General features: G+C 50.2%; 1 protein-coding gene across 1 annotated transcript; it reads left to right on the forward strand.

Annotated features, from left to right (window-relative positions):
• Nucleotides 1-1,168: 1,168 nt before the first annotated feature.
• On the forward strand, nt 1,169-24,197 carry PINK1 (PTEN induced kinase 1). The gene is made up of 8 exons (XM_044237321.1): nt 1,169-1,604; nt 13,904-14,182; nt 16,073-16,173; nt 19,363-19,545; nt 20,009-20,172; nt 21,102-21,229; nt 21,758-21,994; nt 22,837-24,197. The coding sequence occupies exons 1-8, from the start codon at nt 1,209-1,211 to the stop codon at nt 23,092-23,094; spliced, it is 1,746 nt and encodes a 581-aa protein (XP_044093256.1). The 5' UTR covers nt 1,169-1,208; the 3' UTR covers nt 23,095-24,197.
• Nucleotide 24,198: the final 1 nt, after the last annotated feature.

Raw genomic sequence — 24,198 nt, forward strand, 5'->3', positions numbered from 1 at the left:
GGAGCAAGCTGCATTCCTCCATTATCATGACTTTACGGCAAGGAGCCTGGGCTAGGTGTGTTTGACCACCCCCCTCCTGGATTCCATTCTGGGGGGCAAGCCCAGCCTGGAGCCAAAAGGGATATAAGGCAAGATGTATAGCTCTTTGGAGTCCAGACCAGAAAAGCTAGTTTTTGTTTTTGTTTTTTTAAGATTTTATTTGAGGGGCTCCTGGGTGGCTCAGTGGGTTAAGTCTCTGCCTCCCGCTCAGGTCATGATCCCAGAGTCCTGGGATTGAGCCCCACATCCGGCTCTCTGCTTGCTGGGGGGCCTGCTTCCTCCTCTCTCTCTGCCTGCCTCTCTGCCTACTTGTGATCTCTCTCCATCAAATAAACAAAATCTTAAAAAAAAAAATTTTATTTGAGAGTTAGAGAGAGCACAGGGGGTGGGGGGACAAAGCGCAGAGGGAGAGGGAGACACAGACTCCTTACTGAGCAGGGAGCTCAAGTTGGGGTTCCATCCCATGACTATGAGATTATGACCTGGGCCAATGGCAGATGATCAAACAACTGAGCCCCTCAGTCACCCCCAGAAGGGCCAGTCCTAACCTGGAGCCCAGCTAAAGTCAACTAAGCAGGCTCCCAAAGTCATTCATGCAGGAGTCTCACAAACAACATTCTGTAGCCTGCCTGTGTGGGTGCAGGTCGGGGTGGTCGGTTACGCAGGACAAATCACTGAAACCTCTATCCATATAGTGCAGTGCGCAAGGACTCAACAATCGGGGCAACGTGAACTTTCATCTCAGCTCTGACACCGCATGTGACGACAGACTGTCACCCTGCTTTCCTTGCCTCAGTTTCCTTATCCATGAAAATGGCATCCTGTGCGAAAATGAAATGAATTAACAGATGTAAAGAGTCTGGCGCGACGGGCAATGGTCCATCAATATCATTTCCTTTCTCAGTTTCTCGATTTCGCCCAGGAGCAGAGATGTCCACACTCGAAACCCTTAAACCCTCCACGCTGGGTTCAAAGCGCACAAGCGAGAAACTACCCGCCGCGCAGGTACGCGCACGGCGCCCCCTCGCGCCTAGCCGGGGAACCGCCGGAGCAGAGTCCCCGCCCCCCCGGCGCCCGCGCCTGCGCAGAGGCACGGCCCCAAGTTTGTTGTGGTGCGGAGCGTCCCGGACGCCTGAGGGGGCTGGAGGGAATCGGGTCGCGGTGCCACCATGGCGGTGCGACAGGCGCTGGGCCGGGGCCTGCAGCTGGGTCGAGCGCTGCTGCTGCGCTTCACCGCCAAGCCGGGTCCGGGCTACGTCTGGGGGCGGCCCGAACGGCCGGGCCCCGCGGCGGGCTGGGGTCGCGGAGAACGTCCCGGCCAGTCCGCGGGACCCGGCGCGGAGTCGCGCAGGCTGGGGCTCGGGCTTCCCGACCGCTACCGCTTCTTCCGGCAGTCGGTGGCCGGGCTGGCGGCGCGGCTCCAGCGGCAGTTCGCGGTGCGGGCCCGGGCTGGCGCGGGCCCTTGCGGCCGGGCCGTCTTTCTGGCTTTCGGGCTGGGCCTGGGCCTCATCGAGGAGAAGCAAGCGGAGGGCCGGCGGGCGGTGTCGGCCTGTCGGGAGATCCAGGTGAGGGGCGGCCCGGGGCGGGGCGGGGCTAGTGTGGGGGCGGGAGGGGGCGGGGCGGAGGCGGGGCTGGGAGTCACCTGCTGCCTGGGACCATGGGGCCAAGCTCTGCCTCTGTCCCAGCTGGAAATGCGTTGGACCTGAGCAGTTGAGGTTCATTTGCAGTGGTACTGCTCTCCTGGTTTGGGGCCCGCACGTCGCATGTTCCCTTCCTCAAACGGCATGTTCTGGAAGTCATGCTGCGAATGTTAGTGCCCGCTGCAGCATAGCTGATGGCTTTGTGTAAATTTTCTAAAATGCAATGACAGTTAAATCATAACACTTCCTTTCCTGAGGTAGTTGTCATCCCCAGTCTATGGATGAGGAGAAGTACTCAGAGAGGTAAAGTAATTTTCTCGAAGCCGCACAGCTATTAGCAGTGCCCAAAGTCTGGCTCTGCAAAGCCTGTGCCTTTAACCTGAGCCTCCGCAGTTCAGCCAATTGGTGACATAGCTGAAGCCAAAGTAAAAACTATGAACAGCCGTAGCAAACATAAGGACTAACAGTTTTTAATGCGCCTGTATGAAGTTACCGGGAGTCACTGGATATGGGGGAGGGGAGGCTTTGTAAATGCCTAAAATAGCTCAAAGACCTGTTTCTGCTGAACCAAAATATGTATTAGACTTGTCCAGACAAACAGAACCAATAGCATGTGTTTATTTATTTATTAATTTTTTTAAAGATTCATTTTAAGGAATTGGCTCTGCAGTTGTGGAAGCTGGCAAATCCAAAATCTGCTGGGTAGTCCCGCAGGCTGGAGACCCAGGAAAAGCCATTCTTGGGGTTCAGGTCTGAAGGCCATCAGCTGGCCGAATTCCCATTTCTTCCGAAGAGGTCAGTGTTCTGGGGTCTGAAACCGCCCACGGAGTTAGCAGAGGGCCTGGGTTGTACAGCGTAGGGCTGAGGTCAGGGAAGATGGGGTGACTTGCCCAAGGACACAGCTCGTTAAGGACTGGGCAGTGTCTCCCATGTTTCCTGGTTTCCAGCCTTGTTCCAGTTCTTACTCATCACCAGAGTGTCTCATGTTTGAGCTCTGGCCAGTCGGGGCGACAGGTGACATCTGGTCTAGTCCCCAGCTGCTGTCCTTGTCAGCAGTCGATGTAGCTGTGGAAAACAGTATGGCAGTTCCCCCAAAATTAAAAATAGAATTATCATTTGACCCAGGAGTTCCACTTTTGGTTGTATGCCACCAAAGAACTGAAAGCAGGGACATGAGCAGAAGTTTCTAGACCCATGTTCATAGCAGCATTATTCACAATCTTCAGGAGAACCCAGATGTCCATGGGCGATGGATGGGTAAACGAAGTGTGGTATCTACATACAGTGGAGTATTATTCAGCCTCGAAGTGCTGACACATGCTACAACATAGATGAAATTTGAGGACATTATGCTAAGTAAAATAAGCCAGTCATGAGAGGAGAGAGATTGTACGATTCCACTTACCTGAGGTACTTAGAGTAGTCAGTTCACAGAACAGAAAGTGGAATGGTGGCTACCAGGCTCTGGAGGAGGGAGTGGGCAGTTAGTGTTTAATGTATATGGAGTTTCAGATTTGCCAGACGAAGATGGAGGTAGATGGTGGCAATTGGTTGCACAACAGTGTGAATGTGCTTAGTGCCATTGAACTATGTGTTTAAAAATGACTTAAATAGGGGCGCCTGGGTGGCTCAGTGGATTAAGCCTCTGCCTTCGGCTCAGGTCATGATATCAGGGTCCTGGGATCGAGCCCTGCATTGGGCTCTCTGCTCAGTGGGGAGCCTGCTTCCCTCTCTCTCTGTCTGCCTCTCTGCCTACTTGTGATCTCTCTGTCTGTCAAATTAAAAAAAAAAATCTTAATTAAAAAAAGAAACAATTTAAAGATGACTTAAATAGTCGTTTTTATGTATATTTTAACACAATTCGTAAAAATAATTTTAAACCCTGTACGTGAATGTTCATAGCAGCAATATTCGTAATAGCAAAATATTAAAAACCCAAACCTCCTTCAGCAGGTGAATTGTTAAACTGGTACGTCTATACATAAATATTAAGCAATAACCAAGAATCAACTATCAATACAGGTAACAACCTAAATTAACCTCAAGAGTATTAGGCCTGGTGAAAAAAGTCAGTCCCAAAGGGTACATACTGTGCGATTCCATTTCTGTAACATTCTTAAAATGAGAAAACTGTAGAGATAACAGATGAGCGTTGCCAGAGGACAGGGGTGGGTTAGGGGTAGTGCGATACAGAGGTGGCACTAAGGAGTTCTTCTGCAGTGATGGCACAGTTCTGGATCGTGATTGTGGTGATGATTACACAAATCTGTACATGGGATCATTTGCATAGAGCTGGTGGTCCTGGCGAGATGGCCGCACCCAGGGCAGGATCGGAGCAGGCTGAGAGAGGACTGGGGAAGGTTGAAAGAAGAGTTCGGGGGCTTTAAGAGACTGCTCAGCATCTTTAAGAGATGCTGCAGCATCCCTGGGCTACGCTCACTGAACGCCGGCAGTGCCCTGAGTCCCACCGTGTTCCCCCTTACCAGTTTATTGACTCAGCTCCAAATTCAGCTTTCTTGTTTGCTCTGTGAAAATGGACCTGGGCCTTTGAAATGTTTTCCTTTGCTAAGTGACAGGGTAAGATTTGTCAGTAGAGGGTCCAGGAGAGATTGCAGGAGGAAGGGCTTTTGCTTCCTGGTTCCTCACCTGTGTGCTTGCTCTGCAGCCTTTGGGCCCTTGCATTGCCTGCGGCCTCCCCAGCTTGTGGCTTCTGCCGGGTGGTCAGCAGCTCCCCCCACCCCACAGCCACAGTGCCTCCCTGCGAATGACTCTCCACCGCACCCTAGAAGGGGGATTTCCAGTCAATGCCAAGGCACCTTACCAGTGAATCTCTTGTTATTTCTGTTTGCTGTTAAAGTCAATTTATTATTTTTTTTTAAATATTTATTTGAGAGAAAGAGGGCGTACGCAAGCTGGGAAGCAGCAGGCAGAGGGAGAAGCAGGCTCCCCTGCTGAGCAAGGAGCCCAGAACCCTGGGATCATGACCCAAGCCAAAGGCAGATGCTTAACCAACTAAACCACCCAGGCGCCCCCCAGTTAATTATTTATATTAAATGTCACATATTTTTTTATTTTTATTTTTATTTTTTTTTAAGATTTTATTTATTATTTGTCAGAGACAGAGGGAGAGAAAGCGAGCGAGCACAGGCAGACAAAGAGGCAGGCAGAGGCAGAGGGAGAAGCAGGCTCCCCGCCGAGCAAGGAGCCCGATGTGGGACTCGATCCCAGGACCCTGGGATCATGACCCGAGCCGAAGGCAGCTGCCTAACCAACTGAGCCACCCAGGCGTCCCGTATTTTTTTAAAAAGTTGCATAGAGCTGCACACACACACGAATGAATGCAGGTTTTAAAAGATGGTAAAAACTGAGTAAGGTCTGTCGTCTAGTTGATAGCAGTGTACCAATTTGCTCTCCCGGTTTTGATATTGAATTGCAGCTTTATAAGATGTCACCATGTTAGGAAACTAGGCAAAGGGACACAGGACATTTTGTGCAGATTTTTTTTTTTTTGCAACTTCTTGTGAGTCTAAATTATTTCAAAATTAAAACTTAAAAATTAGGGGCATCCTGGGTAGCTCAGTGGTTTAAGCCTCTGCCTTCGGCTCAGGTCATGATCTCAGGGTCCTGGGATCGAGCCCCGCATCAGGCTCTCTGCTCAGCAGGGAGCCTGCTTCCCCCTCTCTCTGCCTGCCTCTCTGCCTACTTGTGATCTCTCTTTCTGTCAAATAAATAAATACAATCTTTAAAAAATATATATCTCATTCTCAAAGCCATGGTTGATAAAAGGATTCGTACAGAACACTGCTTCCACTCTATGGAGTTTAAAAACTATTTGGCAAGGCAAGATAGACTCTCTCTCTCTCTCTCTTTTTTTTTTTTCCTTAAGTTAAAAGTTCTCCCACAAGGTGTATTAGCTTATAGGTACCCAGTGCTGTAGGAATCCTCCAGGTCAGGTTGCTGTGGGCTGGGCTGTCCCTTCTGGTTCTAGAGGAGGGAGGAGGTTCAGGTGGGACTTGATGGGTGAGTAGGGAGCCAGGCCGAACCGCTTCACAGAAACAGGTTTGGAGAGAGGCGCATGAAGGCGAGTATGGGCAGTGCACAGTAGAGCCCAGTGAGCTTCCACAAATAGGAAGCACTAGGCCAAGGTACTGGAAAAAAGGTGTTTGAGTGGAAGAGTGACCGGTGAACGTGAACTGGTAACCAAAGGGTTAATGGTACTAATAAGCACCGCTGCAGTTTTTACCCCGGCTTTCTCCACTTGCTGTGAAGTACCCCTGACTCTCCTCCCCCAGGGAGGCAGATTTGAGCCTTCTCCCCACTCCCCCCACCCCACCCAACCCCCCCTTATTTGGTGACCTCTCAAAAAAAAAACCCTTACCTTGCTGTCTCAGTGATTTTGCTGCGAGTCAGCAGGAGTTATACCCCAGCTAGTGTGGGGAATGAAGTGACCTAGGCTCTTTGTCCTAGGGACTGTCCCCAGAGTCAGCCGTGGGCACCTAATTTAACTCTTGCAGCAAGGAACCAGTTTTTGATTTCAGTTTGGACACGTGTCTCTAAGTAAGTATTTCGTGTGCAAGACCCTGTGAGCTTATCTCCTCTTCCTGGTGGGTTGCCTCCAACTAGGGGGACTGCTGTGGATCTCTGAGCCACAGCCTGCTCGTCTGAGAGTTGACTAGGGAGCCCTTCCTTTCAGTGGTGAAACCCCGGCTTTAGGAGAGGAACCCGTGTTCACAGAGGCACTCATGACTCCGTTTGGTTTCTCTGTTGCTGCAGGTTTGGGTATCTTTGGACAACACCAGCCATGTTCTAATTGGAAAATGGAAAGTGAATTTGATTCCCCAGTGCACCCCAAACTTGGGCAGTCTTTGTTTTGCAACACTGCTTATCATAATATTCATTAGACTGGAGAAAAATACCCAATTAATGGAGCCATAAATCATATGTTTGGAAATTGGGCCTTTAAGATTTTGTTCGCATCTCGTTTGTGTATTTGTCCATGTATACACGTTGTAAACGTGAGATTTTTTTTCTCTACCTCTGGATGATGTTGCCAAAATTAATTTGTAGAAGAGCTCAATTTAGTTGGTGTAAAGGCAAGTGGTTGTAAGAATTGGGCATTTTGGGGGTGCCTGGGTGGCTCATTTGGTTTAGCATCTGCTTTCAGCACAGGTCAGATCTCGGGGTCCAGGAATGGAGCCCTGTATCAGCCTCTCCTGCTCAGCGGGGAGTCTGCTTCTTCCTTTCCCTCTGTGCTCTATCAATTAAATAAAATCCTTAAAAAAAAAAAAAAGAATTGGACATTCTGATACCAAGAAAAATACTTTCAAGTTCATGTGATCTGGGAAAACATTCAATATTAAAGATAATTTAAGGTTGTTGGCTTAATTACAATGGACAGGTTTTTAAAGTTTCTAATAGTAGAGGTAGAACTTTTGTTCTGCCTGTATTTACTGAAAGATAGGTTCATGTTACAAAGTATTATGAATAATATAAACTGAAAGGAAATAAATAGGTTTGGTTTTGGCTTCTTTTAGGAGAAACAGCCCTGTATGCAAGGAAAGTGTGACTGATTATTTAAAGAGGGAAAACTTAGGACAAAACCTGAATATAAGAAGAAATGCTGTAGAAGGTCTGTGAGAAGGGAATCTTTGGAAGGAAATTTTGTGCGTGGTTGGGACCAAGATTATGGAGATTAGTCAAGAAGTTTATTCCGGAGTGATCAACAGCTGGGGAGAAGACAGGTGGTTAAGAGAACAGAATCGGGCAAAGGTCGAGCAGTGACACAACATCAGCAGAAGCCTCGGCCCATTCTCTGAGGAGTTCCAAAAGCTGGATTCCCATCCAGAATTGGATTTTATATACTCCTGTGGAACAGTCATTGGTTGAGACCACCTGGGAAGAGGGCATGACCTCAGCAAGGCAGCTGTCTTCAGTCAGGGGCTTCTCTAGTGACCACCGAGAGCTGAGGACTGTTGGCTACATTCCCACAACGGAAGGTCCTTCGTTCCTGCTGGGGGTTCTGGCCAGCACATCCCAGCACCCACCACAAAGGCTCAGGTCCATGCAGCACCCCGGCTGGCTCTGTCTCAGTGTATGTCAACACGGGCCATGACAGGGAAGGACAGCAGAGGGACTGCATACATTTTTTAATTTTTTTTAAGATTTTATTTATTTATTTGACAGAGATCACAAGTAGGTGGAAAGGCAGGCAGAGAGAGGAGGAAGGAGGCTCCCTGCTGAGCAGAGTCAGATGTGATGTGGGCTTGATCCCAGGACCTGAGATCATGACCTGAGCTGAGGGCAGAGGCTTTAACCCACTGAGCCACCCAGGAGCCCTGGGACTGCGTACATTTTTTTAAAACATTCATCTTGTTAGAATGAATTAGTTTTACTCTCAGAAGTACATCAGTACAAGAGTAGAATTTGGTTTTCCTATTAAAATGACCATTTTCTTAGTTATTGGACTACTTGTAATAAGAAATTATAACAAAGGCTTTTTTCTTTATCTTTAGTCTTCCTAGAAGGAAAGTTTCCATGTTTTGTCTTCATTAGGTCTTTGATTACTTCACAGTTGAGTCTTAATATTAAAAGAGTAAGTTTTGCTCTATAGAGAGCTCTCTTTGCCTTTAGAATCTTATTGCCACCTTGGTTAAGTAGATATTAAGTATTAAGCTTTGTAATGATCTGTAATCGTATTTAGGCATGTGCTGTAAAACCTTATGATATTTTTGACCAAATTCCCAAGATTCCACTTCTAAATGAAATCTTTTTTATTAACGAGGCTTGTTTGGTATCTTACGTGGAAAGTGTCGCCCTCGACCCGCAAGGACAACAAGAAGCCCTGGTTCAGATGTATCTTCTATTTCCGCAAGTCTACACACTTATATACGTTTACATGACCAATCAGCGAGCAGGGTGACCAATAAGGGGCCAAACAATGGGGAGAGCCAATGAGAGTCCTGTTACTATGCTGATTAAATTTGAAACAGCCAATGACTATGTCCTCCTTTAGGCGCGCTTCACCAGAACGTTCGTTGTTTACTTGCAGCATATTTTGCTGGCAGTGAGCCAAGCGCCATCTTGTAATGGCGGGGACTTTCCCGGCCGGAGGTGGTTCCCGAGACATCTCCCCCTTTTTTGTTTTATGGCAGAGATCGTGCCTGTCTTAGGTTGTCCGTAGCAGAAAACATCCTTACCCATCATCAGACACAAGATATCGATGATCTCTGTCCTGTCTTAGGTTGGTATGTTTCTCTACTGATCTTACCCGTCTTTGACTACAGATCTAGCATGCTTAGCCATATCTGGGGAGATGTCCAGCCTCGATTGACATAAGGGCTTGTACTATAGCTCGGCTCTGCCCTCGCTGCTATGTTCTCCATTGGCGAACTTTTCTGAATAGAAGCAGAATGCCAATAAGGAGGAGGACAAGAAGACCAATTGTGCCAGCCCATTGTTTGGTAAACTGGAACATACTGCTGAATGTTTGAAATAGCTCTTGGAGGGAAGCTGGTTGCACACACATACTCGTGTGAAATTTTGAAAATCGTCAGACCAAGCACCCTGCAAATACTGGGAGAGCTGTCGGGAAACCTTCTGTAAGTCACTCATATTAGTATAGGCTATGGGAGTTACACAAATTGCCAGGAAGGGTGCTATACATCCCAGTCCCAAGAGGGCCCCCAATATGTCCACTTGTTCTTGAACCAAATCCACTCTCTGGTTGACTATCAGGATTCCTGCTTGCAGATGTGCATTGATCTGAGTGTGTTTGAAGGGCTGCTGCCATTCCTTCTGCAAGGGTGTTCACAGCTTCCGCAGTGGGTATAGTTGCCGTGGCAGCTGCTGTAGATATAGCCAATGCTGTCACAACGGCGGCTGTGATACCAAAATCTCTCTTCCTTCTGGATAGCACCACCGGTAACTTGTCATCTGGAATGGAAACTGGGATAGAAACATGGGTAGGGATACGCATAATCACAGCCAGCTTGAAGGCCGTGACATTCCAGCACTGGGAAAGATCGTGGAGTGAATGTAAAGCTATGCATTTAAACTGAGCGCAAGGTACTCTGACATCCAGACCACTCCGGTGGCCATACCCTGTTATTGGTGCACCTGGGCAAGTTAAAAGGTTGATATGGCCCCGAGGCATTAATAGGTTTCACATGGGCCAAACCCTGGATCACAGGTGGTCCCACTGAGGTATGTTTAGCAAACCTTCATCTAGGAACCATGGAGCCGCCTTTTCCACTGTATTCAAAAAGGCCTGAGCAGTTTTTGCTTTTAGTGGAGTTCCACTGGCTTTCAGCTGGTCTTTTAGAGACCCTTCCAACCGCACTTTAGATACTTCAGATCCCATTATGAACACACAGACAACAGACGCGGACGTTAAAGACACTAACACGTTCACTTTTTACGCGCATATACTTCAGTCGACCTTTACTCCCCGTTTTACCGCGGAATTCCCACTTTTCAAAGAAAAGACTAGTCTGCTATCGTCACTAAAACAGTGAGGTTTCTCAAGATCGTCACTAACACCAGTGAGCTTACGTTACAATCGTCACTATAATCAGTGAACTTTCTCAAGATCGTCACTAACACCAGTGAGCTTACATTGCAATTGTCACTATAATCAGTGAACTTTCCTAAAACTTCTCTGGCCAGAATTTTCTTCTAAATAAATTCGTGAACGTGGCCTTTACTCCCGGCTTTACTGCAGAAGAAAATCCCGGCTCTATGGCCGCCCCGCTTCTTGTTGCGGTCTTGTACAAGATTCCCACCACTTTAATCGTGGTCCCTTCCCCGCTTACCTGCGGTTTTTCTCCTTGCAAGGTTTACTTACTCGTTAACGATTCCCGGGTGCCGGCACCATTTGTCGCCCTCGACCCGCAAGGACAACAAGAAGCCCTGGTTCAGATGTATCTTCTCTCTCTTTATTTCCGCAAGTCTACACACTTATATACGTTTACATGACCAATCAGCGAGCAGGGTGACCAATAAGGGGCCAAACAATGGGGAGAGCCAATGAGAGTCCTGTTACTATGCTGATTAAATTTGAAACAGCCAATGACTATGTCCTCCTTTAGGCGCACTTCACCAGAACGTTCGTTGTTTACTTGCAGCGTATTTTGCTGGCAGTGAGCCAAGCGCCATCTTGTAATGGCGGGGACTTTCCCAGCCGGAGGTGGTCCCCGACAGGAAAGCATTGTCAAACAAGTGGTGACAAACCTTAGATTATGTTATGTGGGCAAATAGGATAACTATTCCAGAAATTATATAAAATTCCCAAGGTTTTGATATGTCCTGGTATAATATCATCACTTACTTTTTTTTTTTTTTTTTAGATTTATTTATTTATTTATTTGACAGACAGAGATCACAAGTAGGCAGAGAGGCAGGCGGGGGTTGGGGGAGGGAAGCAGGCTCCCTTCGGAGTGGAGAGCCCGATGTAGGGCTTGATCCCAGAACCCTGGGTCCATGACCCCAGCCAAAGGCAGAGACTTTAACCCACTGAGCCACCCAGGCGCCCCGTTATCACTTATTCTAATTGTTGAAGTGTTGTGTGTCACAGAAAAACCATGGCCATTTTTAGTCCTTTGTCATTTACAGTCATTGTTTTACTCTGATGCTGTTACAGATATGTTTCAGCTTCAAAGAGATTTGTGGAAAGGACTTTTGACAAGTACAGGTCTCTGATACCTTTAAGATTGTAAAACCAAACTGAGTAAGAATTTTAGGAACTAACAGGAAAATTGCATTCAAGCAGAACAAGAATTAGTAACATGGGACTGAGTAAACTGAGGAAGATGATTACTCTTGTTGGAAATGTTGCTGGTTCTCTAATGTTTGCTTTTTCAGATTTAAGGAAACTGTTTTTCTCCTAAGCTGTTGACTTGCAGAAATTTGGTAAAATATTCCTTTGTAGACAAATATGAAACATTTATCTTTTTCTCCCCACCTAATCCCTCCAGATTCAGAAACTCTCAGTGAGCATTTTTATATATTCATGGCATTGTATTTATTTGCATAAGTTCAGTAAGAATCTGTTCTTATGATAGGACACGATTGGAATCATTGGTTTTATTATCAAGGCTTTGATGGGAATATTCACTTTGAGGGTGACATGCATAGACTCTGATATGACCAGGCAACTTTAAGGAACTAAGATTGATTTTATGGAGCCAGTGAAGCCCCTTGGAAAAATCAGCCTACGACCTTGCTTATAGGGTTCCCAGCAGCCTTACCGGGTGAATTAAGATCACTTCCTGCAGGTGCAGAAACCTCGGGTTATTTGGGGGACCTCAAGAAGAAAGGAATTTACCCAAATCTATAGGTATTGCAGGCAGAGTCTGATGGCAGATATTTGGCTTGGCTTCTTAGCCTTCAGAGACTATTAAAAGTCAGCCTGAAATTCCTTATGAGAAGTTCTGGCAAAGCAGATATTCTGTTTAAAAATAAAGCAAACCCTGTATGGCCAATCACTGTTTATTCTTGCAGCACTTATATAAATGTTAGGGTCCGTGATCAAAGGAACGAGACTGATACAAAGCGAAGGTCAAGCAAAGCTTTATTTCGCGCCAAGCATCATGAATCACACTGACCGGTCAGGGCTTTCTTTTATAAAAGATGACAACTTTGACCCCGGCGAGCCTACTCCCAACAAGGTTGCTGACGTCTAGGTCGTTTCTCACTGTGTTACTGCTGAGGGTCCTGGTGTGCGGGGCAGGGCCGCTGGCATCTTAGGGACCGCTGACAACTGGACCGCAGATGTCTCAGGACCGCAGGCGTCGAGGGACCGCTGACAATTGAACCGCTGGGCCGCTGGAGGCTGGAGGCTGCGGGCGACGGCTCGGGGCCGCCAGAGGCTGGAGGCTGCGGGCGGCGGCTCGGGGCCGCCAGAGGCTGGAGGCTGCGGGCGGCGGCTCGGGGCCGCCAGAGGCTGGAGGCTGCGGGCGGCGGCTCGGGGCCGCCAGAGGCTGGAGGCTGCGGGTGGCGGCTCGGGGCGCCGGAGGCTGGACCGCCGGAAGCTGGAAGCTGCAGGCGGCGGCTCGGGGCCGCCAAACGCGGTTATAGCTCTTACAAGAGCTGTTACAGCTCTTCTATTAACCGTTAACTCCCCTGCTCTCCGCTGACTTCACCGCTCTCCGCACCGCTCTCTGTCCCACTCTCCGCGGACTCGGCTCCACCGCTCTCCTGCAGCAGCCCCGCTTGACAGCCTGGCAGAGTAACCTTTATGGGGGTGGTTGAGCCCCGCCCCTACACAGGTGGCCAATTGAATTCCAATTTTCCCAGTGGATATACATACGCCTTACTGATTGGATGACTCCACTCAGTCTGCCTCACCCTTACAATAAATAAATAGGCCAAGGTTATTGTTAAAACTGGAGTCTTAATTTGGCTATCTTGGGTGGAAATGAGGGTGATTTTAGAAAGAGAAACCACACATTTATGGAAGTTAAAGGAACTGTCTTTGGGTGTCTGTTGTTTGCCTCTAAAACTGGGATGGATCCTGAATTCTGGTTTCCTCCAGTATCTGGTTATGATTCTCCAAACTAAGCTTTCCCATTTTCTCCCATTCCCTAAAGCTGCCCTTTCTTCTGAAACCCTGCGCACTGAAGCTAGACAACTTGAGGTGGACGTCAGAGGTTTTAGTATTATTAGAGCTGTTTTGGAACCTAAGGAGGCAGATACTGTCCGCTGCCAAGGACACCAAAAATGGGACTGCTTGATTGCCCATGGAATGATCGGGCGGATCAAGGTGCCAGGCTGGCGGCCCACACAAAGACTCCAAAACCTTTTACGGTGGCTTTAGTGGTGGACACAGACTTTGCCAAACAGCAGCCCTAGATCTCCTCTGAAGGTCCGAGGAGAGGTGCCCGAGAACCATCCCGTAGCTGCCCGCCGACGCCTGCACAGAGAGCTGTCTCTGTGATCTGAAGCCTCCAGGGTTGTGCGGGGAGCTTGACAGACAAGGCGTGCCAGCTGCAGCAGGGAGACGTTTCGACCTCTTAATTAATGCAGGTTCCATGCTCAGCGGTCTCTGATTGCAGTGAAGGCACAGAGTTTGAGAAAAAATTATTCTGAATGATGGGGAGAGAAAGGGAACTTGGCCTAAGCCCAGGTTGAGCAGTGAAGGCCTGGCTCTGCCTCTCCCCTCCCCCACCGCCCTTCACTTGGGCCTTACTAGGCATCCTGGCTCATGGTGCGTGTTTTGTTCCTCACAGGCAATTTTTACCCAGAAAAACAAGCTGCTGCCTGACCCTCTGGACACCCGACGCTGGCAGGGCTTCCGGCTGGAGGAGTATCTGATAGGGCAGTCCATTGGCAAGGGGTGCAGTGCTGCTGTGTATGAAGCCACCATGCCTGTGCTGCCCCAGAGCCTGGAGGTGGTGAAGAGCGTCAGGCCTCTTCCAGGCAGAGACCCAGATGTCATTCCACGAGAAGAGGAGCCAGCCTCACCCCCTACCTTTCCCTTGGCCATCAAGATGATGTGGAATATCTCGGTAAGGAGGGGGCCTTTCATCTCTAACTTGGGCATTTCTCAAAACACCAGGGGTACCTGGGTGGCTCAGTCAGTTAAGCGTCTGTCCTCTGCTCAGGTTGTGAACCGTGGGTTCTAGGATCAAGCCTCACTTTGGGCTCCCTGCTCAGTGGGGGAGTCTGCTTCTCCCTTTGCTCCTCCCCCTGCTTGTGATCTCTCTCTCAAATAAATTAAATCTTAAAAAAAAAAAACAAAAAACACAAGCCCCAATCTTGATGGGCCTGCCAGTGCTTTTTCCCAGGAGGCAGGCAGGCGGGCTCACCACAGCCCGGGCACCTGTATGGTCAGGCTTCCTTGCCCACTCATGCAAGAGTCGGAAGCACTCTCAGATTGTCATGTCTGCCAGTCACCTGAGGATCCGGTTAAAAGGCAGATTCTGGTCATCCGGCCTGGGGTGGAGGCTGGGATTCTGCCTTTCTAACCAGCTCTCACGTGATGCCCGTGCTTCTGGTCTGGTCCACACACAGCAGCAGGTGCCAGTTTGCTGAATTTGGGTCTGCAGCTCCCACCATCCTGACTCTCTCCCTCCCTTGACCTGCCTCACTGGAGAGGAGAAGCCACACTCCTGTCCTCCAGACTCCCCTTCAACCTCCCCTCCGGATCAAAGGCTTGCTTGTCACTTCTCTGCCGTCAACTCTAGGACAACTCAAGGCTTAGGGAAACTGAGTGTTTTCCCTCCACAAAAGTGAAGATTTCATCTAGAGCAATTTATTTCTCTTCTTGCTATATATTTGGGTTTAGAAAATTAATCAAGACCCGATGTTCTTTTTCCTGCCCAGAGCACCCACCCAAGGCTAAGCTGGGGCACAGCTGTGGCAGCTCATGCTGGACACTGAAGAATTCAGTTTCTGGTTTTGATCTGGGAGATAAAGGGGGATAAAGACTCTTGCCTTTCCAAGCTAGGTGATTAGCTAACAAGTAGCCAAGGCCTTTGCCTGTGCAGCAGCCAGGGTTAGCATCAAAGCTTCCAGATGCGCGTGCTGACTACTACACTCACAAAAGCTAAATGACTGGACTCCTAGAGGGGTCCTGACTGGTTCCACAGGGTCAGAGAGCCCTTTGAAATGACACAAGGAAAACGGGTGCTTTTGCTCATCTTTGGTTCTTGCTGTTACTCCCTTTTACTGAGGGGCTGGGAAAGCCTCAGCACAACCTTATCCAGGGCAGGTTTGTCTGGCTCTGCCTGTCTGCTGAAGGCAGCCTGCAGGGGCGAGTCTGAGTGACCCAGTGGCCAGTTGGAGCCTGGGGGTGACCGGAGGCATTGATGGCAGGAAGAAAGGCCCCTCCCCCTATCTTGCCATCTCTTCCTACCCCGGGCACCTGAGCTACCAAGAGTTTTAGGTGTGATGTTGAAACATCACACCTGTGAAACAAACACAGACGGCATCTCTGCCCTCTCTCTTCCTGGAGGGACTAGCTTGACTTGCTATTTCAGTGATTTTATCTTTTTTTTTTTTTTAAGATTTTATTTATTAGAGCACAAGCAGGGGGAGAGGCAGAGGGAGAGGGACAAGCAGACTCCCTGCTGAGCAGCTCCCCCGCACCCCACAGGGCTCAATCCCACAACCCTGAGAACATAACGTGAGCCACCCGGGTACCCCCAGGGAGTTTATCCTAACTTGAATATCAAAACCAGTTCTGGGAGCGCCTGGCTGGCTCAGTCAGTGGAGCGTGCAACTCTCGATCTTGGGGTTGTGAGTTCAAGCCCCACATGGGTGTAGAGATTACTTAAAAATAAAATCTTTTTAAAAAACCTCAAATAATCCCAGGCAGTAGCTGTCTAGTCCAGATTGCATGGAGGACATGGACGCGCTCAGGTGTGTGTAACTCCAAATTCATGACTGTGTTCCAGGCGGGCTCCTCCAGTGAGGCCATCTTTAGTACCATGAGCCAGGAGCTAGTCCCAGCTAGTCGAGTGGCCTTGGCCGGGGAGTATGGAGCGGTCACTTACAGGTAAGCACTCGTCTGCCGACCAGGCTGGCTGTGAGTTCTTAGCGAAATCCTCACCTGTGTACTCAGAGCGGTGGCCGGCGGACGTGTAATAGACGCTAAGCGATGTAGTTAACGGGGGCTTCGTAGCGGTCGGATCACTCGGCCTGGGGAAGAGTGCAGATCCTCCGACTCCAACTGTAGATGCAGACGGCTGGTTCACCCTGGAGCAGAGAGAGCAGGCCGTCCCAGAATGCCCAATTCAGGACGTTGGAAAATCCACCTGACTTCTGATTGTTAAGTAATGCCCCAGGCGAGCGCCACTCATCCCTACCAGCTGCTCTGTCCCCGGCGCAAATAACACTCATTCCAGTCTTGGCAGTGCCAGGAGCTTTAAAAAAATGCGGCCTGTTCCTCAGGAGTTGTGTGTGTGGCAGAGGAAATGATGAGTCGGGAGCAGAGGTCAGGGTAGGAAGTGCTAGAATCACGGACGTTCAGGTGCTGAGGGGAGCCCATTCGGAAAGGCCTCTCGAAGGGACCATCCGTGCAGCCTTTTGAAGATGTTAAGAGAACTAGGCAGGCCTTCTCTCTGGCAGAGAAGTAGCCAGAGTAGCCAGAGGCCTTCTCCACAGAGGGAAGAGGGGTGGGTGGCAGCCCGCGCTCCCAGCTCTGTGGCAGGCGGTGTGCTCGCTTCCCTGCTTGCAGACCCTGCGAAGAGCTGCGTCTTGGCTGCTTGGGTTGGAGCCGCAGTGCCGTCAGAAGCGGGGCAGACACAGGGACCGGCGAGAGCACGTGGAAAGCCCCTCCCATGGTCTGGAAGGCTCCCGTGTGCCGGAGGGGCCATGTGGGCCAGCAGAAGCGGCTGCTTGATGGGCTTGGTGTCCTCTCCTCTCCTTAGTCCTTGTAGGGAAGGACTGCTGCTTTTCCTCAGGCGGTTTTCCTCAGGCCGTTCTGTTGCTCACTCGGGCCTGCTGACATCTGCGGCCAAGGCTGCACAGTCCTCCCACCTGAAGTGCCCCCTGTTGGCGTCCGGGCCCTTAGCCTGCTTTCTGTTTTTTCATAGCATTTCTCACCATCTGACCTTAAATCTTAACTCTGTCTCTCCCGTTGTACTGTGAGCCCTCTGAGGGCAGGACTTTTCTGTCCCTACAGCTCAGTAAATGTTCATCAAATGATTCCATGAATTTGACAGGTTTGTTACCTAAGGTACTGATGACATCAGTGACTCAGGCCCTGAGAGCTCTCTGGGCGTGTTTCTGTCCCCCCTCTCTGCCCATCTAGGGATGTCAGGCTCAGCCCTTGTCATCTGCTCCTCCTGCCGGTCCCACCTGATCTCTGATCTTGTCCTGTTTACACCCTGTGCTCCACCAGAGGAATCCATACCGCCCTGGACAAACACGCCAACTCCTGCATGCCTGTCTGCTGTACAGTTAGCTCTCCTCGGGCGGCCCTCCCCGCAGCCTCCTGTCCCACTCCATGCGTCCGTTCACACACACCCACATGCACACACACCTCCCGCAGCCACTCTGCCCTTGGGCTCCCACGACAACTGGGCTGAGCTCCCCCACTGTGACATGGACAGCCTTGAGCTGTGATCCCAGTTCTCCCACTAGCCCCAGTGGCCCCAGGCTAGGAACAATGCTTTAACTCCCTTGATTACTTACAGAGCTGCTCTCAGATGGACTCCGGACAAAGCAGTAGGCTGCACGTGGACGGACTCCACAGCTCGGGAACTGAGGCCGATCTTAAGACGGGGGCGGGCATCTTGACCCCTTAGCGTTGGCTTCATGTCTCTGGGCTTCAGCTCCATTCTCTGCTTTCTGCCACCCTAGTGTCCTTATTTCTTTTTTTAAATTATTTTAAGATTCTATTTATTTATTTTTATCTATTTAGCTATTATTTTAAGATTTTATCTATTTTATCTGTTGATAGAGAGCACAAGTAGGCAGAGAGACAGAGAGAAAGGAAGGGAAGCGGGCTCCCCGCTGAGCAGAGCGCCTGATTCGGGCCTCAGTCCCAGGACCCTGAGATCATGATCTGAGCCTAAGGCACAGGCCCAGCCCACTGAGCCACCCAGGTGGCCCCCAGTGTCCTTATTTCTTACCCCACGTTCTTCTGTGTCTGTGTGCCTTTGGTTTCTACATCTCTGGCTTCCCGTGGCCCCGGTCAAGCCTCATGGCATCCTTCACCTTCGGCTCCACTGCTGACTGCTTCGTTACTACCATGTTTTTTCACTAGTGCACCTCAAAAAGAGAAATGAACTGGCCCTCATCCCTTTGCCCACCAACCATTTGTGTCTCGGATGTGACTGCAGGCTCCTTGCCCCGAAGCTAGGAGCCCACCCAGTGAGAGTACTGGCTGAGGGGTGGGGCCCAGACCTAGCAGGCTGACTCACGCCATCCAAAACACAGCCACTGTGCCCCTGAGCAGGGCTGTGGGCGGGGGGCTCCCCGAGGGGGACAGGTGGGCAGGCAGGTGACTTCTGTACTATAAACTGCATCTGTGTCTGTTCATTCATTTAGCAAAGGTTTTGTGGGGTATTTTAAAAGATTTATTTGAGAGAGAGAGAGAGAGAGAGAACGCATGAAAGAGCAGGGGGAGGGGTAGAGGCAGAGGGAGAGGAAGAAGCAGACACCCCGCTGAGCAGGGAGCCCGATGTGGGGCTCCATCCCAGAATCCCAGGATCATGACCAGAGCCGAAGGCAGATGCTTAACTAACTGAGCCACCCAGGTGCCCCTCAACAAAGGTTTGAGCTCATACTACACTTTAAGGGTTATGCCAGAATCTGCCATCAGAGATTCTAGGTCCTTTATATAAGCATTAACCTTACAACTTAATGTTACTACCTTATTCCCTTTGGCAATTGAGACTGAGCCCAGAGAAGGAACCTGGCCAAAGGCTTACAGTAGCGGACCTAGAATTCAAACCATATAGTCATGATTCCAGTCTCTTAACCACTGTATTCCGCTGCATGGGATTGACAGATGGACAGATGGACCGACCAGGGGAGTCATCAGATGTAACAAGTCATATTTATGGGTTTGTTTTTTCACTTTAACCCCAGGTTCTGTACCCGACACACAGCAGATCTACAGTACATATTTGATAAATTAAAAAATGGGTGAATGTCAGTATTTATCATGGCATGATTATCTTTCCAACCAGTTTGTCTGATACTGGATTCCTATATTTGTCCCATTTGGCCGAAATAGAAGGTCCAAGGGAGGTCCCAAGCAACTGGCCCCTCACCCCAACATCATCCGGGTCTTCCGTGCCTTCACCTCTTCTGTGCCACTGCTGCCAGGCGCCCTGGTTGATTACCCCGATGTGCTGCCCCCACGCCTTCACCCCGAAGGCCTGGGCCACGGGCGGACGCTCTTCCTTGTTATGAAGAAGTAAGTAGGAGCTGGTCGTGCCTCTGTGCACCTGGAGCCCCCGGGTGGCAAGGAGGGGGGCCCTCACCCATGCCGAGGCATAGTATCTAAGAAGGCGGGGTTCCTTTGGGGTGACTTTTCATGAAAATGGAGTCTCCTCTTCATTCAGAACCTAGTTCTCACCAGTGTTTTTAGTCCATTCGACTCTCGCCCCTATGGCTTGCCTTACCAGTTTTGTAAAAACAGTTCTCCTCCCTAACCCCCTGCACCTCCTGGCATGGCTGTCACTGGCGTGAGGAAGGAGTATCTGTACCATTACTTCCGTCATGTGGGGCCCCAGCTCTCCCTCCCTGGCTTCAAGATAATGGGTGGTAACAATACTGGCGGGGGGAGAAGAGGAAGGGCCATCATCCTAATAGTAAATAAGATGTTGGGGGGACCACTGATGTGCGACAGCCAGAGACCCTGTCACCCTGTCCACCAGCTACCCCTGTACGCTGCGCCAGTACCTTCGTGAGCACACCCCAAGCCCCCGCCTCGCCACCGTGATGATCTTGCAGCTGTTGGAGGCCGTGGATCATCTGGTTCAACAGGGCGTTGCGCACAGAGACTTAAAATCTGACAACATCCTCGTGGAGTTGGATGCAGGTGGGTCCTGGCCGCACCTTCCCAGATCTCCAGGGGCACCAGACTTAAGCTCTGCAGACACTTAGGACCCTTCAGTCCTTTCGGGTTTTATGCCCTACTAGAAGTTGTGTCTTAATTTAGCTCTGTACCCAAGAGATGAGCAATCTTTCCTTCAAAATGGAGGCTTTCTTCTCTTTGTGGGGCTTTTGAAATGATGGTTAATAGTCCCCCAGTTCCTTCTGTTGCCCACTTACAGAACAAAAACCTCAGTGGCGGAAGTTTTCTCAAAGAAAAGAGAGGTAGATTTAGCTCAGCAGAAAAAAGAATTTTCAGACAGTGGGAGCTGTCCGAATTAAGCCCAGCGGCCCCTGGAAACAGTGAGCTCCCAGTTCCTGGAAGTGGAGGCTGGCGGCCACTTAGCCTGTGAAGGACAGCTGGAGGGCGGATAAATTTTGAGCTGGAAGACTTAAAGTAATGGGCCATTAAATTGCTAGAGGAACTAGCTTCTTGAAGGAAGTCTGTGTGGTTCCTTTTACAAATAACTAAACCCCAACATATCCATTTCTTAGGTTTGGACTTGGGGTTTCAAGTTCAGCTCAAAGATCTTTGGGGCATCAGAGCTAAGCGCCATCTGCTGAGTAAACCGGGAGCAGCTCCTTCAGTCTTGGGACAGCTCCGATTACTTGATCAGTTACGTTGAGCCCAACTTTCATCTAGTTCTTTGCTTGAGAGCTTTGGTTTCCTCGGAGACTTCTTTAGGCTCCTGTAGCCGGCCTCCCGTTGAGTGCCCTGCTGAGTGGCCACCCACCCGGGCCTCGCTGGCCCGCACTCCCGGGCTGATGCCGTGTCCCTGTTAGCCCCTGACCCACGTCTTGGTGTCTGTGGTAGGGCACCTACGAAGGCCCCTCAGGAGAGAACCAGTCACTCACCTCTGCCCGTCCCCTCCCCAGACGGCTGCCCCTGGCTGGTGATCACAGACTTCGGTTGCTGCCTGGCTGACGAGCGCACCGGCCTGCAGCTGCCCTTCACCAGCTGGTACGTGGATCGGGGTGGAAACGGCTGCCTGATGGCTCCAGAGGTGAGTCTTGTGGAACGTGTCCCATGGCGTCAGCAGACGCCTCCATCCTGTTACCACTGCCCGGGAGGACGAGACTCGCCTCATTACCTACCCGACACCTTGCTTTTCTGACCCTTAATTTGGCCCAAGTCCCTTTCCCCTGTGTGTTAGTCTGGCCCTCCCTAATGTTTGCAGATGTGTGTTTTGTCAGCATAAAGTAGGCAACCGAAGAAGATTCTTCTGGGTCTGAGCCACAACTCACTCAAATTCTGGGTTCCTTGGAACAGAGTTCAGATTAGCCCATGAGTCAGGTGCTATGTGTTAGAAATGCCAGCAGCGGGGCGCCTGGGTGGCTCAGTGGGTTAAAGCCTCTGCCTTTGGCTCCAGTCATGATCTCAGGGTCCTAGGATCGAGCCCCGCATCAGGCTCCGCTCAGCGGGGAGCCTGCTTCCCTCTCACTCTCTGCCTACTTGTGATCTCTGTCGATCAAATAAACTCTTAAAAAAAAAATACCAGCAGCATGAAACTCACCCGTTGCTTTCTAAACAGGTGTCCACCGCCTGCCCTGGACCCAAGGCCGTGATCGACTACAGCAAGGCTGATGCCTGGGCCGTTGGTGCACTTGCCTACGAAATCTTCGGGCTCTCTAATCCCTTTTATGGCCAGGGCGGGGCCCACCTTGAAAGCCGCAGTTACCAAGAGGCTCAGCTGCCCGAGCTGCCCAAGACCGTGCCTCTGGATGCAAGACAGCTAGTGAGGTCACTGCTCCAGCGAGAGGCCGGCAAGGTGAGGCTGTCTCCAGGGTTCGCAGGGAGTGTGGAAGTTTATGTTCCAGAGTATGATCAGGTTTGGGCAAGACTTGAGTGACAGCTCCTCTTAGAAAGATAAAGGCCAAGTACAGGAGAACAAACTTGAGTGGTCTCACGAGTAGGGGAGCCGGCCACCAAATGAGAATTCCAGCATCGCAGCTCTTCTCGTCTTGGCTGTAGTGGCTTAAAGTTACTTAGAAGATATTTTTAAGAAATATTTAATGGAGTTGTCGTTTATACAACAGTTGACACCTAATGAGACAGATGTGAAGACCTCTCCCAAGAGCCGATCTGCACATTTCCAAAATCAATTAGGGAACTTCTAGGCTAGAATATTTGAAGTTGTGATTGGGCACCGTAGGCCCAGTTCAGCTGGAGTGCCTCGTGGAAGGGCACAAAGGCAGATAGGGTTCAAGCTACTATTCTGTCACTTCCTCCCACTGGGCGGCATGGGGTCAGGGCCACAGCCTGTGCTCACTGCTGCCAGTTACTGAGCAAGGAGAGGACCCCTCACTCCAGAGAGTGCTAGGACCCAGGCGGTTTGTGGGCCTTCCTTGTTGGGGCGGCTGTTTCAACAATGCAGATTGCACGGGGCACGGGTAGGCCCCTGGAAAAGCCTGGAACAGGGGTAGAGAGCAGCCAGCAGGTATCTGGTGAGTGAATGGTATTCTAGGAAGGAGAGACAAAGGGGTGAACAAGAATTTGGTTTTGGGGCCAGAGAAGGGAAGATCCTAAAATAAGAATTCGCTAACATATCAGGTTGTGGGTGGAATGCTTTGCCAACGATGTTCTAAGCTTCCGCTTCCCTGCCTGTTGCAGAGACCATCTGCCCGAGTAGCTGCTAACGTACTTCATTTAAGCCTCTGGGGTGAACATACTCTAGCGCTGCGGAATCTGAAACTAGACAAGATGATCGGCTGGCTCCTCCAGCAGTCGGCCGCCACCCTGCTGGCCGACCGGCGCACAGAGAAGAGCTGCGTGGAGACCAAGATGAAGATGTTATTTCTGGCCAACCTGGAGTACGAGGCACTGTGCCAGGCAGCCCTGCTCCTCTGCTCCTGGAGAGCGGCCCCGTGAGGGGTCCACTCTAGCCTGCGTATTACTAAAGAACTTAGCACCATCTGTGTGGTACTGGTCTGTGAGTCTGCGGGGTGGGGTGGGCTCCCATGCGCGAGGGTGGGCGGCACGTGGAGGATGGCGCGGAGAGGCTGGTCGGCACTGGAGAAGGCCTCTGGTATGGCAAATGGAAGGAAGAGCCAGCGGCAAAGTTCACGGTCTGCGGCCACTAACTCACCCTAGCTGTACGATTTCAGGTGCATCGTGTAACCTGCGTGAGGTTCTCTCACCTGTGCTGGGAGAAACTGGACTAGAGCAGAGCTGGAGAAGCTGGCAGACTTTCTGCAGAGCGCCCATGTCACGGCTACTCCACTGTTGTTAGAGCACAAAAGCAGTTTGAAATGCGTAAATATACCGAGATATGAATTCATGTGTCACTAAATACTCTTGTTTAAATTTGCTTCAACTATTTAAAAACGTGAAAACCACTTTTGGCTTACAGGCCAAAGTGGCCACGCTATCATTTGTCAACCCACAGTCTAGATGAATCCAAGGAGCCAAACTCTAAAAAGAAATGATAATCACTAGGCCCTCTGTATATTAGTACTAACAATGTGGTAAGATCTGAGTACAAATCCACAGGACTGAGTTCTCTGTAGCAGGTGAGGAGAGGGGCCGGTGTTAACTGCGGGCCAGAGGCCCTGCCTCCCTCACAGACCTCTGTGAAGTCCATGGCCGAGCAGATCTCTTGATGGAGGAGGTTCAGGCAAAGCAGGGGTTATTAGGACAGCATGGACTCCAGGAATGGACCCTGGCTGGTTTGAAAGTGGCAGCCAGGACCTCGGTCTGTATGTCTTCCGAGCTAAGGCAGAATCTGCCAGGTCAGTATCCGCAGGCATCAGGATGAGAAGACAGACGCTCCAGCATTTTCTATCAAGGAAAGCTCGGGGCATCTCTGAGAAAGCACTTCTGCTGAGCTCCTCCAGCTACTGACTCAAGTCTAACAGAGCTAGAAGCCATGATGAAATGGAAATTGACAGTGTGTTGTTTTACTTGCTGATCTGCCTTTTGACTAGCGTTTCTTACAGGAATTGTGAAGAATTAAATGCACATTTACAACTGAAG

The sequence above is a fragment of the Neovison vison genome, chromosome 2 (genome assembly GCF_020171115.1).
Source record: "Neovison vison isolate M4711 chromosome 2, ASM_NN_V1, whole genome shotgun sequence".
Lineage (NCBI taxonomy): Eukaryota > Metazoa > Chordata > Mammalia > Carnivora > Mustelidae > Neogale > Neogale vison.